At 43.9% G+C, this 15,569-nt stretch overlaps 1 protein-coding gene across 2 annotated transcripts in view; it reads left to right on the top strand.

The window, feature by feature from the left end:
* The window catches only part of EPM2A (EPM2A glucan phosphatase, laforin), a 108,720-nt gene extending 93,352 nt beyond the window's left edge, over positions 1 to 15,368 (top strand). Inside the window, exons 3-4 of one of the 2 annotated variants that reach the window (XM_049654480.1) lie at positions 2,733 to 2,974; positions 11,302 to 15,368. In XM_049654480.1, coding sequence (XP_049510437.1) covers positions 2,733 to 2,974; positions 11,302 to 11,579 — 520 coding nt within the window. In that variant the 3' untranslated portion in view covers positions 11,580 to 15,368. The remainder of the gene's footprint in view (positions 1 to 2,732; positions 2,975 to 11,301) is intronic. The other variant, XM_049654482.1, reaches the window with a different exon arrangement.
* Positions 15,369 to 15,569: the final 201 nt, after the last annotated feature.

Below are 15,569 nucleotides of genomic sequence, written 5' to 3'. Positions count from 1 at the left end.
ATTCTCTAACTCTCTTTATGCACATACATACATATTTTATTTATTTATTTATTTATTTATTTATTTATTTTTAAATGTTTATTTTATTTTTGAGACAGAGAGAGACAGAGCATGAACAGGGGAGGGTCAGAGAGAGAGGGAGACACAGATTCCAAAACAGGCTCCAGGCTCTGAGCCATCAGCACAGAGCCCGACGCAGGGCTCGAACTCATGGACTGTGAGATCATGACCTGAGCCGAAGTTGGATGCTTAACCGGCTGAGCCACCCAGGCGCCCCTACATACATATTTTAAAATATGTTTTTAAAATATGACGTGGAATATCGTATTATCAGAATGGCATAACTGATGAGCCACAAACTCTGTGTCAAATATGTTGGTCTTATTCCCTGTCCCAGGTTCCCTTTCTTCCCTCCCATAGTAAGGAGGTCTATTCCATTTTTATTCCCCCAGCCCAAGGCTTCTTAATCACAGCATTATTGATGTTTTGGATTTGCTAATTCTTTGTTGTGCGGGCTACCCTATGCATTATAGGATGTTTGGCAACATCCCCACTTTCAATCTAATAGATACCATTAACACCACCCAGTGTCATAATCTAAAATGTCTCCATAATTGTGGCCAAATATCCCTTGGGAAACAAAATTTTCCCCAACAGAGAAGGATTGCTTTAAGCTCAGTCTGAAAGTAGCTAAATAAAAGTGTAGTCCCTCTGCTCTGTTTCTTTCCTGCACATCAGGGGCTTTAAGGGATTAGTTATTTAGTTATTAGTTATTAGTTATTAGTTATTAGTTACTTTAAGAGGATATAATTCAGGAACAGACGGATGGAATAGACGCACAGGGCAAGGAATGTGGGAGACGGCTTGGAGCTTCCAGACCTTCTCTGGGAGCCCCACTCTTTCTGTGTCACCAACCTGGAAGTTCTTGGAATCCTGACGTTGGAATCCTGGGTTTTATGGAAGCTTCATTATCTAGGGATAATTGATTAAATCATTGGCCACTGATGATTGGCTCAACCTCCAGCCCTCTCTCTTCCTGGAAGCCAAGGGGTGGGACTTCAGGTTCGGTCCCTCTAATCACAAAGTTGGTTCCCCTGGTCAACCAGGCCATCCTTAGGTGCTATCCAGAAGTTACTTCATTAACACAGCAAAAGACACCTAATGGCTCTCATCACTCAGGAAACTGTGCCAGAAACTGCAATGAAGACCAAATATATATTATTATAAAATCACAGTATATCTATTTATTCATTGTCTTTTTTCTTAATGTCCAATAAAGTTTCATAAATCTTTCTGGTTAAATGTCTTCCTAGTTGTTTTATAATTTTGCTTTTATTTTTGAATGAGATTCACCTCTACCTCCCCATTTCTTTTTTTTATTGTTTATTAACAAATGAACGTAAAATTGTTTTTTGAGAGAGAGAGAGAGAGAGAGAGTGCGAGTGGGGGGAAGGGCAGAGAGACAGGAAGACACAGAATCCGAAGCAGGCTCCAGGCTTTGAGCTGTCAGCACAGAGCCCAGTATGGGACTGAAACCCACAAAACGTGAGGTCATGTCCTGAGCTGAAGTCGGCCACTTAACCGACTGAGCCACCCGGGCACGCCTCTGTTTTTTTTTAAATGTCTATTTATTTTTGAGGCACAGAGAGAGTGTGGGATAGAGGATCCCAAGTGGGCTTTGTGCTGATAGCAGCCAGTCCAAAATGGGGCTCAGACTCTCAAACTGAGTGATCATGACCTGAGCTGAAGTCAGACGACTGAGCCACAGCCATCCAGGCGCCCCTCCACCTCCCCATTTCTACCTGGCTACTGCTGGCACACAGAAAAGCTGTTTGATTTTGGTACATTTTCCTTAATCCATATATCTTAATACCTGTAATATTTTGTATAGCTTTGTAATTGAGTCTTTTAAGGAGTGATTCTCAAAGTTTTGCCCTGAACTAGAAGCATCAGGATTGCTTGGGAACTTGTTAGAGAAGTCCAAATTCTTGGACTCTCAACCCAGATCTACTGACTCAGAAACTTTGAGGGTAGAATCTAGACTTTGGGATATTTAGATATGGAAACATAGTTGAAAAATAATGACAGCATTTTCTTTTTCTTTTTTGATTTTTTACAGATAGTTATATTTCTTCTTAACTTGTAGCATTAGGTGAAACATGTAAGACAACGTTGGGTACTAATAGATATAATCTTGACTTTGATTTTGTTTAAAAGAAGACTATTGTTTGTTAGTTTCTGGTGTTTAAAAGTTCTCTTACTATTTGAACTTTTTTACGCAGAGTTTTAAACAGGAATGATGACTGATTTTTGTAAATGTTTTACAGGATTTACTCCCATAATCATGGGAGTTTTGCCTTTAACTTATTAGTGTTTGAAATATGTGGATGAGTTTCCAAATGTTGAACCACATATACAATCAAGGAATAAATACAACTTGGTGGACTTATTTTAATATGTTGCTGGATTTGGCTTGATATTGCCTATTTCCTAGCATTTTAGTTAATTGAATTGTTTGTTTCCTTAAAAACAACATTACGGTATTTTTTCTTTCAATAATAATATTATTATATCAATAATATTGTTACAACATCTAATATTGTTAATGCACCTTTTCCTGTGTCAGATTTAAAGGTTAATTGCATTTTATTGCCACATATTTTCTGTAGCTCCTCAGACCTCAAACCATAACAGTAACAGTAATAATAGTTGCCTCTATGTATTCTCATTAGAATTCTCCCAAATATCTGGCTGGGTAGCTGCCCTCGTCAAGTGGAGCATGTAACCATCAAACTGAAGCACGAATTGGGGATTACAGCTGTAATGAATTTCCAGACTGAATGGGATATTGTACAGAATTCCTCAGGCTGTAACCGCTACCCAGAACCCATGACTCCAGACACCATGATTAAGCTATATAAGGAAGAAGGCTTGGTCTACATCTGGATGCCGACCCCAGATATGAGCACTGAAGGTAAGCATCAGAAAAATCTTTCTGGCTTCTTGTTGAAGTGTTTCAGAGAAGCCATCGCTGTCTGTCTGTCTGTCTGTCTGTCTTATCTATCTATCTATCTATCTATCATCTATCTACCTACCTATCTACCTACCCACCTACCTTTATGTCTATAATTGAGTGACTTAAATATGAGTGATAGAAATGGAATAACTATAAGGTTTTAGGTTTAATAGATTTGACATATTTTGATAATTTGGCCAAGAGTCTGTTTAACATGGCTCCTTTGATTTGTTTATTCATTAACTATATGTCTATTGTGTGCCTGATGTATGTGTGGCATTATGCCGGCAGCTGGGAACACAGTGGTGAGGAAAAGCAGGCATAGCTCCTGTCCCCATAGACCTTATAGTCCTAAAGGGAAGACACACATTAATCAAATAACTACGAACAGAAATTTACAAATACAATGAAACTTGTGTTAGAAAGATACTGCTGTGAGAGCATATGCACAGGCAAATCAGATGTAGGAAGAGGGTCAAGGAAGGTTTTCCTAGGTATGTTTGAGTTAGATCAAAGGATGGGGTTGCTGGGGGTGAGGTGGGAAAGAGGCTTCCAGCAAGAGGGGGCAGCTTAGGAAGTCTCTGCTGCAGGAGAACATAGAATGTTCTAAAAGAAGCCCAGTATGGCTGCAGGTCAGGGAATGAAGGAAGAGGATCTTGCAGATTTGGGCCACAACAAGGATTTTAGACTGTCTCCTAAAAGCAGTAAGAAGCAGTTGAAAGGGTGGGAGACTGGGCTAGTGCCAAGATCACCTTTTTTTTTTTTTTTTTTCCCCTTCAGAAGTGTGGTTTGCCCCGTGGACAAAAGATGGAGGTGGGCTCTCAGTGGATCTGGGGACACCAGTTAGGAGGTTACTGCGATAGTTGAAGTGAGAGATAATGAGGGATGACACAGTTGGGGGCAGGGTGGCAATGGTGAGGCTGTAGTTACTGCACAAGTACTGGCTGAGCATGTCTTTGTGAAGAGGGGTCAGGACATGCGTGCTGCTGGGAAAATGAGAGAGACAGAAGGCATAGTTTTGATCTAACGGCAAGAGGTGATAAGACAAGCTCAAAACTAATTACAATGCAGAGAAGAATGTGATGTGAGTAACGAGTCACGTGTTCCTCATGGGTTATGAGGTGGGGAGAAAAGCACAGGGAGGCTATATCAATGTCATGGCATTTGAGGTGGGCGTGGCTTTGACAGGTTGATGGAGAGGGAGGAAGGGCATGCCAGGTGGATGAAACAGTGTAAGTCAAGGCCTAAGGCATGGCATTTTACAGGAATGCTCTGTATTTCAGCATGGCGGTAGAGTAAGGTTCTCTTTGGGAAAGGAATGAGGGGAAGTGCAGCTGAGAGAACCAAGTTACACTACTAGTTCAACCGGCTGTCAGCAGGGGGCAGCAGAGGGCTGTGGGAATGGCATTGGCAAGGGACTTTGGTGAACTGCTATTCTGGGGGAAAGAAGGAAGGCAGGGATGCCTAGCCAGGAAATGTCTCCACCCTCAGTCCTCTTCCCCCCAAAGTACATAACGTATCAGACACTCTCCTAAGCAGTTTCGTGCCCAACTCCTATAATTCCGACAAGACTCCAGGCACATGTAGTTATCTCCATTTTGCAGAGGAAGAGACAGGTACGAAAGTGTTAAGTAATGTGGCCAAGGTCATAGGGAAAGACACACAGCCTGGATTTCAACACAGGCAGTCAGACTTGGATCATGGCTGCAGACACAGCGCTACGACGCTACTCCCTGCGTGCTCATGTGGACTTTCAGTCCCCTGTGCTCATGATGACCTGGAGTTAGACAAAGACCATTTGCCAGGGAGATGGCTTGTCTCCCCAGAGTCAACAGTCCAGGATGTAGGTGGGGACAGAAGACCTTGAGGATCCTTGGGAACCTGGCTGTCACCTGCCTTGGCTCTTTATGAATCTCAGGTGGTTCTCATGGCCGGGCTGGACTGAACCATCACTCGGGATGAGGTGTGATTTTTCTTCCTGAAGAGGATATTGTTTGGTTACTCTTGGTGGTAATGCTGGTCCAAAGAAACTTGATTGAGCCATTAGAGCTGTGCTGTTTTTCAAGGAAACAAAATAACTTCGTTTGCACATAAGACCATCGGTTGAATCTAGGCCCACTATAGTTGTGTTAAAATCTTTTGCGGGGGTCACTCAGTCACCAGGCCCCCATCCCCGCCACAACAGTGGAGCGCCTTCCACTCCGGGGCAGTTTGACAAACACTGGTGACAGCAGAATGAAAGCCCCTGAGTAGCTGTGTGATATTGAGCAAACTAGTTCCTGCATTTGGAAAATAGGGTAATAGTTTCTGCCTTACAAGATGATAACAATAGAATCAGATGATTGATACGAAAGTGCTTTGTGTTTCTGGTTTCAAAGCAGAGAAGATTGTAAGGACCATGTGCCTGTAGCTTCCAGAGAGCGTTCTGATTCTTGCTGCTTTGATTCTGATTTCATAGCATCGTTACCCGTTGGGAGTGTAACGTGAGACAAGCTTGGAGTAGCTGAGCTGCTAACTGTAGCCGAGTCCCGTTCCATTCCAGGCATTGATTACCCGAGGGCCCTGGTGACTAATAGGTGTTTGCTCGATAGTTTGGGGTATGCAGAAGCCTGAGGGAAAACTCCACCCCCAAAGGCCCACTGTAGTTGTGTTAAATTCTTTTGGGGGGTCACAGGGTCACCAGGTCCCCATCCCCACCACAACAGGGGAACACCTTCTACACTGAGGCAGTTTGGCAACACCAATGACAGCGAATGAAAGCTCCCACGTGGCAAACTCTGAAGGTTAAATGAAGGCTTTCTTTGGCTCAGCATAACTGGGGGAGTAATCAAAGGGTTAATGACCATTCCAGAGTCGCAGGGGAGGTTTGGACCAGTAGATTAATCTGTGTGGCTCACAATATTAGCACAATGAACATATAGGTTAATTTAGCTGAATATTTTTAGAACTCTAGAGAAAAATCCATCTGGAAGTGTTTTGAGCTGTAGCATAATGCTGTCAGATAAAGTCTGAGAAAGAAGACAGTGTGTTAGGCCTGACTGTCACCACTGGTTGTCACAGGCCTGTTACAATCAATTGTACTATCGATCCTTACTCTTGTACATTTTGTCATATGTAGGGGAGTTAGTTAGGATTTTTCTTTTCTTTTCTTAAAAAAAAATTGGTTTGTGTCTTTCACCTGAGACATGAAAAGCTCCCAAATCTAGCAGTCACCTGAAAAAAAACCCAAGTCTGTTCATTAAAATTCAGTTTTCTTTCACATAGGAAGTACTCCGATTGTGTTTTGACCTCTATCAGTGCAGTGCTGGTGATAACAAATGGTCTGCCCTTGCCTCCCAAACGACTTAATGTGCTTCCCAGAGTCCCCAGCTGCCCCTTTGTTTGGACAGTTCTGTCCAACGCTACCCTGTGCGTGCAGCCCTGCCATGAGGTGGTCACTGACCTTGGGGCCACAACACCTTGGGCTTGGGCCTTGTTGCCACCACGGAGCTTTGTGATATCAAGCAGGCTAGCTCCTGCATTTGGAAAATGGGGTAATTATTTCTGCCTCATAGGTTTATAACAATAGAATAAGATGATTGATATGAAAGTGCTTTGAAAATCACAAAGTTGGGACTATATTTTTTAGTCCCAAGTTCTTAGTTTTCTACCAGAGGATGTACTAGACAGTATGGACCTTATCTATATTACACTGCAAAGGTGAAAAAGGAGATATGCTCAAATAAAACAATCATATATCCTGCCATAAATCTGCCTGGAGTAAAAAAGGGAGGGAGGGAGGGAGGGAGGGAGGGAGTGTGTGTGTGTGTGTGTGTGTGTGTGTGTGTGTGTGTGTGTGTGTGTGTGTGTGTGTGTGTGTGTGTGTGTGTGTGTGTGTGTGTGTGTGTGGGTGTGTGTGTGTGTGTGTGTGTGTGTGTGTGTGTGTGTGTGTGTGTGTGTGTGTGTGTGTGTGTGTGTGTGTGTGTGTGTGTGTGTGTGTGTGTGTGTGTGTGTGTGTGTGTGTGTGTGTGTGTGAGGGTGTGTGTGTGTGTGTGTGTGTGTGTGTGTGTGTGTGTGTGTGTATGTGTTGGAAAGGCTGAGAGATGTTCCAGAAGTAATTTCTTTCAAGGTCAACCTTAGGTAAAGGGCATCTTCAGGGCCTTTTCCACTCCTCTCCCTGATTTCAAGCCCTTGTCCCCTCTCTCCCAATCTTTGTTTGCTCACTGCATGCTTTCAAGAAGCTTTTAATCATTACAGAGTCGGATTAGCCTAGAGGAGGTGTGGACCACAAGTTAGATTAGAGGGGTCTGGTAGTGTCTCAGATCTAATTAGTATTATTGGATTTTGTTTCATTTTATTTTTTATTCATGCACTTAATGAATGCTTCTTGAGCATCCACGGAGAGCCAAGGCCTGTTTTAAATTCCAAAGTAAGAACCACAGACAGTTAAATGTTTTGTTAGACCTGCACAGGGTTTAAAATTTTCAACTTAGTTGCCAACAGTTAAAATTTGGAATACTTGCTATAAAAAATCTGGATTTCTCTCTTGCCTTTAGGTATTATCATTTGTATGCATGGAAACTTATTATCTAATTAACTTCTATATGGAACCGAAGTATATGAAACATGAAAAATTAGAGGCTCTTGTTGACACCGGTTTATTGTGCAAGGTCTGATTATGGACACCCTCTTTTTATTCCTTGGTGGGTTTTGCATTAGCTCAGGCTCCCTAGAATGGGTTTTGTAATAGAGGGATATGGCCCATTGGGCACAGAAAGCTCCTGTAGGGCAGAAGGCCTAACCCCCAGCGAGGATGTTGCTCTCACCTGGGTTAGGAGCAACAGTGTAACCAGGTAGGTCGGGGTCAGAGGCTGAGAATTCAGACTGACAGCATGGGGGCCAGCAAGTACCACAGACCAGGCAGGTTAAGGAAGGGCAGTAGTATAGTGGTTAAGACCAGAGGCTCTGGAGTTGTGCTGACTGGGTTTGAATGGTCACCTTGGGCAAATCTCCTCGTCTCAGTTCCCTCAGGTATAAATGGAGGATAATAATAGCACCAACCTCATAGTTGTTAAAAGGTGATTGTAAATGAACTATTGCATGCACAGTGCTTAGAACAGCACTTGGCAGGTAGAAGGGGCAGGTAGATGTTAGCTGTCATTAATCAAAGTAGACTGATTTGTAGTCCCTAGACATCAAAATAAGTGAGCGCTCCAGTGGAGGCCAGGCCGAGACAGGTGGACATCCTGGACCAGGTCCTTGTCTGCTGTCCTTTCTTCTCATTTAGTTTTTTGTTATGTTATTGAAATATTTGTGTGGCAGTTCTTAAGTGAGGTGGCTAAGTGATTCTAGGAGAAGACCACTGCAGGGTGAAACCGGCAATTAAACGGGGGGCCTTCTGGAGCTTCCCGATGGCAGCTGCCACTTACTTTCCAGGACTACATGTCCGAGGTCACAAAATTCCAAACTCACACATTTCCCTTTTCAACTTCTAAGCTGTATGCATGCCTCTTGAAGAACCTTTTACAGATAAAAAGGAAAGGGAGAGATATTGCCTCATTTGGGCCATTTGATGCAGACCCTTCCTCCGGGAATCTCTGGCCAGAGAGTGCGCTGGGGGAAGGGATCCTGATGGGTCCATGTGAACCTGGGCTTGGGCAGGTTGGTGGCACCGATGGTGTGTAAGCTGAACACAGGGGCTGGCGCTCTGACTCCAGAAGCTCCTACAGCACATGGTCACTATTTGGACACTGAACACTTAATGAAAATCCATGTTAATAATGATTCTCAAGGCTATATTTTTTTATTAATTTTTTTTAATTCTATCTATTTTTGAGAGGGAAAGAGAGAGAGTAAGAAAGAGAGAAAGAGAAAGAAAGAGAGAAAGAGAGAGAGATAGTGTGAGCAGGGGAGGGGCAGAGAGAGAGGGAGACACAGAATCTGAAGCAGGCTCCAGGCTCTGAGCTGTCAGCACAGAGCCCGATGCAGGGCTCGAACTCACGAACTGTGAGTTCAGAACCTGAGCCAAAGTCAGATGCTTAACCGACTGAGCCACCCCAGGCTCCCCTAGTCAGTAATCTTATAATATTTGTGGTGACAGATGGTAACTACACCTATTGTGCTGAGCATAGCATGTAGTATAGAATTGTCCAATTACTGGGTTGTACCCCTGAAACTAACATCGTATGTCAGCTGTATTTCAAGAAAATAAATTTGTTTTCAGCTCATCTCCTGGCAAAGTACACGGTAGCTGGAGAGGCAGCTGTAACAGGGAGCTTGGCACGTGATGCCAGCTGTGGCAGGAGCAGGAAGAGCCCGGCTTCACAGTTTGCTGTATGGTCATTCCCTTCCCAGCCAGTATTACTTGGGCTACACCTCTAACACCCCTTCCGCAGAACAAAAGGCTTGCACGTGGGCAGGCCTCACCCTTGTTGGCAGGGCTGCTCAAGCATATTTTGGAAGTTTTGCCTCTTCTGATCTCCCAGCTCACATGGTAAGTCAAGTACACAGTACTCTCCCTGAGGCACACAATGAGACAGCTCTCTGGTGCATATGACATTTTGCATCTTTCCATCTCCAGTGATATGTGACTGCCTCTGGGGAAGTGCCATGAACAGCTGCCTGTATGGGATGCCCCCCCAGCTCTAACCTCAGAGTACCCCACAGCCTAGTGAGGAAGTGCAAATCGTTTACAGTTGATGGCTGGGTTTGGACCTGCAAACTCAAGTGGCACAGAGGAGCTGGTGTGTCCCCACCTCAGAGGCCCTCGGCGATCAGGCAGGGAGCACGAACATATGGCAACAGGCAGTAGGAGGAGATGGAGCCTGAGGAACTGCGAAGGGTGCCCTGACTAAAGACATTCCAGTCAGAAATGGCCCTAAACTGCTGTGTGGGACCTGTAGCTTTAGATGCCTTGGAAAGCGATGAATAGAATGCCAGCAGCAAACGCAGAATATTGTACTGGCTTCCATGTAGATGTTTCTGCTCCTGTCTCAGAGCAAGGTGAGCCTGAGGCTAAGGTGGACCCACCCCAGACAGAGGGGCAAGTGAGAGGGCCTTCAAACCATGATGGGGTCTTGTAACATCTATCTGTTCTTCTGAGATGCTGACCCCTGATTCCCATGTGTTGTGTTGGCCTCTTAAGGGGCACTTGCATTTTAAAAGAGGACATCTAAAGAGGGAAGTCTAAACTTACTTCAGTGGTTCTCATGACCTCGCGGCTCCACTCCAACATGGAATTCCAGGCCTCCGTGAGGATCTGCATTGAAATCATTTGAGGGGGGAGTTTCCCCACCTTTCCAGTTATCCAGGGGGGTAGCAACGTGAAGCGCCATTGTGCCCCTGTGAATTCGAGAAAACAGAGTAGCTAGAGGGTGCCAAGTCACAGGCACATAATCCAGGTTAGGTAATCCGTATAGTTTCTTTCTTTCATTCCCCTTTGAAATAATTTATAGTGACCGTCATCCACCCCCAACCCCCCCCCGCCCCCACCACAAATTTACTGTCTTTGCTCTGAGAACCTGTGTGCAAAAGAAACTCCAGGCATCTAGGAGTTTGATGACTTTAGGGGGCTCCTGCCTCTCATGAGATAAGAGAGTCCAAGCAGGCCTGATCAGACCATTGCGTATCCTTTCAGTGTGTAAAAGAGAGGACATTTGATCACCTGATAATCAAAATAATAGTCATGAGGTGATAATAACTATAATCACAGTTGCACAGCAAAGGAGAAATGGAATCATTTCAATACTCACTGGTTCATGAGGGAACAAATGAATGATCGTTTATCACATGTGTGTCAATTAATGTTAGCATCTCATTGGCCAAATGAAAATTAGCATATATTGAGTGAAGAAGATTGACTCCTTTGACGAACATGGATTAATTCTGTGTTTTGCATTTATCCCGAAGATCCATTTGGATTAAAGAAAGTCCAGGTGAAATCCTCTAAATCTCTGCCCAATCTGTACAAGCCAATCTGATAGATGTAAAAATCCATTCTTCTGACTATAGACAGTGGTTAACTGTTCTTTGAAAGGAAAGTTGCGCCGATGCAGAAGTCACTCAAAGCAAAAGCAAGTGAAGGTTCAGAGCTGATCCATTGCCTCTGGAGGGCTCTTTCTGCTTTATCGTTAGCGGGCTTTGATATCGTCTCACCTTCTCCGTCAAAACAAAGGAATGGAGCCAGCTCTAACGTCCCCGCCTCTCTCTGCATGGCACTGATTTCACCAGGCGCTGCAGGACTTATTATTAGTGGCGATATTGGGGTTCGTTATTCATGTGTATGTGCTGTGCTTTCTCAATCCCAGGCCGAGTACAGATGCTGCCTCAGGCTGTCTGTCTCCTCCACGCACTGCTCGAGAATGGACACACCGTGTACGTTCACTGCAACGCCGGGGTCGGCCGGTCCACCGCGGCCGTGTGCGGCTGGCTCCAGTACGTGCTGGGCTGGAATCTGAGGAAGGTGCAGTACTTCCTCATGGCCAAAAGGCCGGCTGTGTACATTGATGAAGACGCATTGGCCCGGGCAGAAGAAGATTTTTTTCAGAAATTTGGGAAGGTTCGTTCTTCCGTGTGTAGTGTGTAGATGGCCCATCTGCCTCCCCACCCTCCCGATGTCCTTAGGAACCCAGTTTCCTTAGGTGACGTCAGTGGAAAGACCTAGAAACGAAGATTCCATCAGAACTAACAGGACTGGTCACTTGGCTTTTCCCACAACCCACCACCTCTAGTCTGGGGCTGACTTTCTATTATGCTTTGGTTGGACTGTATTTTCTTTGAAATGTTTTACAGTGGAAATTGTGACTGACACATGAGAAAAAGCCACAAGCAATTGCGCTGTGCAGTGTTCTAGCATCAGACGGAAAAGTAATGCATCAAGTTCCTGCTGCCTGCCTGCACACCAGCCCTTTGCTTTACAGTTGCTGGATTTGTTGCGCGAATTAATGACCACATCTTCTTGCTGCATTGTGATGTGACAGGCAGGAGTGTAGATTTGATCACTTGTGTGTTGATACACACACACACACACACACACACACACACACAGGTGCATTGCTTTTCTGCTCAGCTGAATTGAAATGATAAAATGAGAGCTGGTCAGTTGCCAGAGAAGGGAATAGGGGGAGAGGCCTGGGCTGTGACGAAGGAAGAGCTCACATTGACTGAAAAGTGATGGCTTTCTAGACTTCGTGTTGGCATCCTGCTTCACAGTTGTTCAAGTTGGTTCTAGGGAATCACCTTTCTTCTCTACCCACAACCCTGTGTGACAACCAGAGGAGAGTTATTGTCTGTCTCCTTGTTTTAGTTGAGGCTCAAGGAGCATTGGCGGCTTGCCCGAGGTCTGAGGGCTAGTCGGGGGCCAGCTGGTGTTTAAAACCCACGTTGAGGTGACTCAGTGCTTTCAACACAACTTGTCTTTTCGGCACAGTATAGTGGATTCTGTTTCTCAGAGTAGGGTCAGTTTTTCTGCAGCAGTGTCTACAGTGAGAAATGGAACATCATTCTGGTTAGTTGCCAGAGAATTTAGGAAAGTGGCTATGTTTTGGGCAACCTAATTTGAAATATGATGGGCTGTCTCAACACCCAAGTGGCCGGAGCCATCGCTCAAGAGGGGAGCTGTCCTACCAAAAGAGTCCCAATCCATGAATAATTGTTGCACAGTTTAGGAGCCATCCTGTTTCAGCCCTCAGTTTAAAACAATATGTAGTTAACTGTGCCTCCAGGATATCTAGCTAGGATATCCCTAGGTTCTGTAGGAAATACAAAGATTAATAAGACTTTGCCTTTGAAAAGGTCGCAGCACAGAAACAGCCGTGTGTTCAGTCAACCACACTGCAGGGTCGAACCACGAATGATAGGCCAGAATAGGGGAAAGGAGAAGTAACTTTTATTGGGTGCCTCGTGCGTGCCAGGTGCTTTACAATTTTAATTTAACCTTCACAGTACCCTATGAGGGCGGTTCGTTACTTCTGATACATAGATGAGGAAGTGAAGGCTCAGATAGTTAAATCAACTGCCCAGCATCACACGGTGAATAAATAGAGGAAATGAAATACAAAGCTTGGTTTGTCCGATTCAATGCCTGTGCTTTTTCTATTAAGTTACAATGCCTGTTTATTTTTCTGCTCCTTTTTTTCTTCCATAATTATTTATTGATAGATATGAGAGACTGTGAATTAGGACGTATGGGGGACACATGGGTGAGTTCCCTGGAGTTCAGAGGAGGGAGGGGTGTCCTCACTGTGGGACTCGCGGGATGACTTTTGATTTGTCAGAGAAGGCCAGACAGCTCACATTTCTCCTGCAAGTTTACAAAGTTAAATTTATAAGGCAGGATTGAGTATTATGAAATCTAGCTCCCTGGCTAAAAATAACTAGAGATAACTATTGTATCCAAGTAACCCATTTATGATCATAATGTGTTGTGTAAAATTCAGTCTTAAAAATGGAATATTTCTAATTATGTGTGTGTGTACATGTCTGTGAGAATTTCTTTAATGCCTGAGAAGTTCAGCTATGTAACCACCACTATAGAAAGACCCCTATGGATGGATTTTCTCCTTTTTCTCCTGATGGGCAAAATCAGTTTAGTGCTATTAAAGAATGTTTTAGAATAACCTCTCTTGTCCTCAATAAATGGATGTCTGATGTATTTCAAAATCACCTGGAATTTTGCTAAATAAAAGCATTAAAAATGACCTCTGATTGGGGCACGGGGGTGGCTCAGTCGGTTAAGCGTCAGATTCTTGATTTCAGCTCAGGTCATGATATCACAGTTTGTGAGTTCAGATCAGGTCATGATCTCATGGTTCATGAGTTTGACCCTCACATCAGGTTCCGTGCTGAGAGTGCAGAGCCTGCTTGGGATTCTCTCTCTCCCTCTCTCTGTCTTTCTCTCTCTCTCTCTCTCAAAATAATAAGCTTTGACCTCTGTTTATAGGATTAAATTTTTTTATTAATTTAATCTGAAATCCAGGAGAACACACTGTGTTTCCCTATTTGTAGAAGAAACAGTCAGCTGAGATAAATTGTTTTTTCCTTGTCACTCTTATTTTTTCGGTCGTTGATGAAAATCGGCAGTTACAGGACAAAAGGAAGACAAAGGTGAGGGCACCACAAAGAAGTGAGGATGAAAACCTCAAAAGTGTGTCACAGAAAATCAAAGCAGAAACCGTGCCATTAACTGCTTGTCACTGGCATTAACCAAACTTTCCAGTCACAGATTTCTTAAAGAAAAGCAAAATCTCACTCATGGTTAAGAAATGTCCAAATAAGTTTGCTTCTTTAAGCTTGAATCATTGTCCCTCAAATATTTTGTGTGTAATATTAGGAAACATCTAGAAAAATAAACCTTTTTTGACCAACTTAAGGTGTGGGTGAAATAACGATGAAAAAAAAATGTGGTTAGGACCCTGGAAACAGAGTATGAAAGGCAGGCTGTGAAGATGAGTTAGAAAGGAGAACTTGCCACACAGGAAAAACACCGAGTCGGGGTGTTCAGAAGTTACAACTGAGAGGCTCTTTACAGATGACCTAGTTAATTCCTTTATTTGACACAGGAGCAAACTATCACTCAGAGACACCAAGCAACAATTCCTGGGGCAAGAGCTTGAATTGACAGCCAGAGGGAAGGGAAAAGCTGGGAAGATGAATCGCAGAATTTATTCAGATTTACTGAAGGGTTACAGCAGAATTCATAAGCGAGAACAGCCAGGACCGTGCGTGGGGAAGGATTAATGGAAAATGGAGCAAGCGGAAGAAAAATGGCTAAAATGAGAAAAAGCAAAGGGCAATGGAATTTCCAAAGGAAGAAAAGGCAGGGATTTCCTTTCACAAAGACTGTCCTGGGAGATTGAGAGGGAAGGTGTGATGGGAGGAACAGGGGTGAGATGAGGTCATGTTCCCAGGAGAGGGGGGCACACACTCTGTGTCCACTGACTTCCCTTTGGGACCAGATTTCAGCAGGAAAAAGGGGCAGCTGGATGTGATGTGCTGACCCCAAAGTGGCTTGTTACCTATAAGGAAAAAAGAAGGTGCCATTGGAGACGGGACTGAGACTAAACAGGACAGCGTGGGTTAAGCCACCTCTCACTTTAATAACAATAACTGAAATAATAGTAAGGGGACGAGGAAGGACCACAGTAACAACTTCATTCATTCTAACAATAAAAATGGCAATAAGAGTAACAGGAAGAGGAAGGATAACAGCAAAAAAGTAACAAATTCTAACAATAACAACAGCAATAATAGTAACAGGAAGAGGAAGGACAATAGTAGCAACTACTTTGGTCGTTCTAACAATAATAATGGCAAAATTGCTAAAGGTAAGAGGTAAGACAATGGTAATAACAACTTCACTCTCTCCTTCCCCAACCCATTGCTTCAAAGTCTGTTCCTTATTTGGTTAATGTTGCTCAGGACTGAACCTCAGACCATTCTTCACTCCTCTCTTTCATTCAAATATCACATTCAATCCATCAGGATAACTTGGCACTTCTCTTGTCAAAGCATCTAGAGACTAACTACGTTTTACCTCCTCCACTGACCAACTCTGGTCAGAGCCAGTGTGACCTCT

This window comes from Panthera uncia (assembly GCF_023721935.1).
Source record: "Panthera uncia isolate 11264 chromosome B2 unlocalized genomic scaffold, Puncia_PCG_1.0 HiC_scaffold_24, whole genome shotgun sequence".
Lineage (NCBI taxonomy): Eukaryota > Metazoa > Chordata > Mammalia > Carnivora > Felidae > Panthera > Panthera uncia.
The sequence above is the reverse complement of the archived record's forward strand: the minus strand, read 5'-3'. Positions and strand labels throughout refer to the sequence as shown.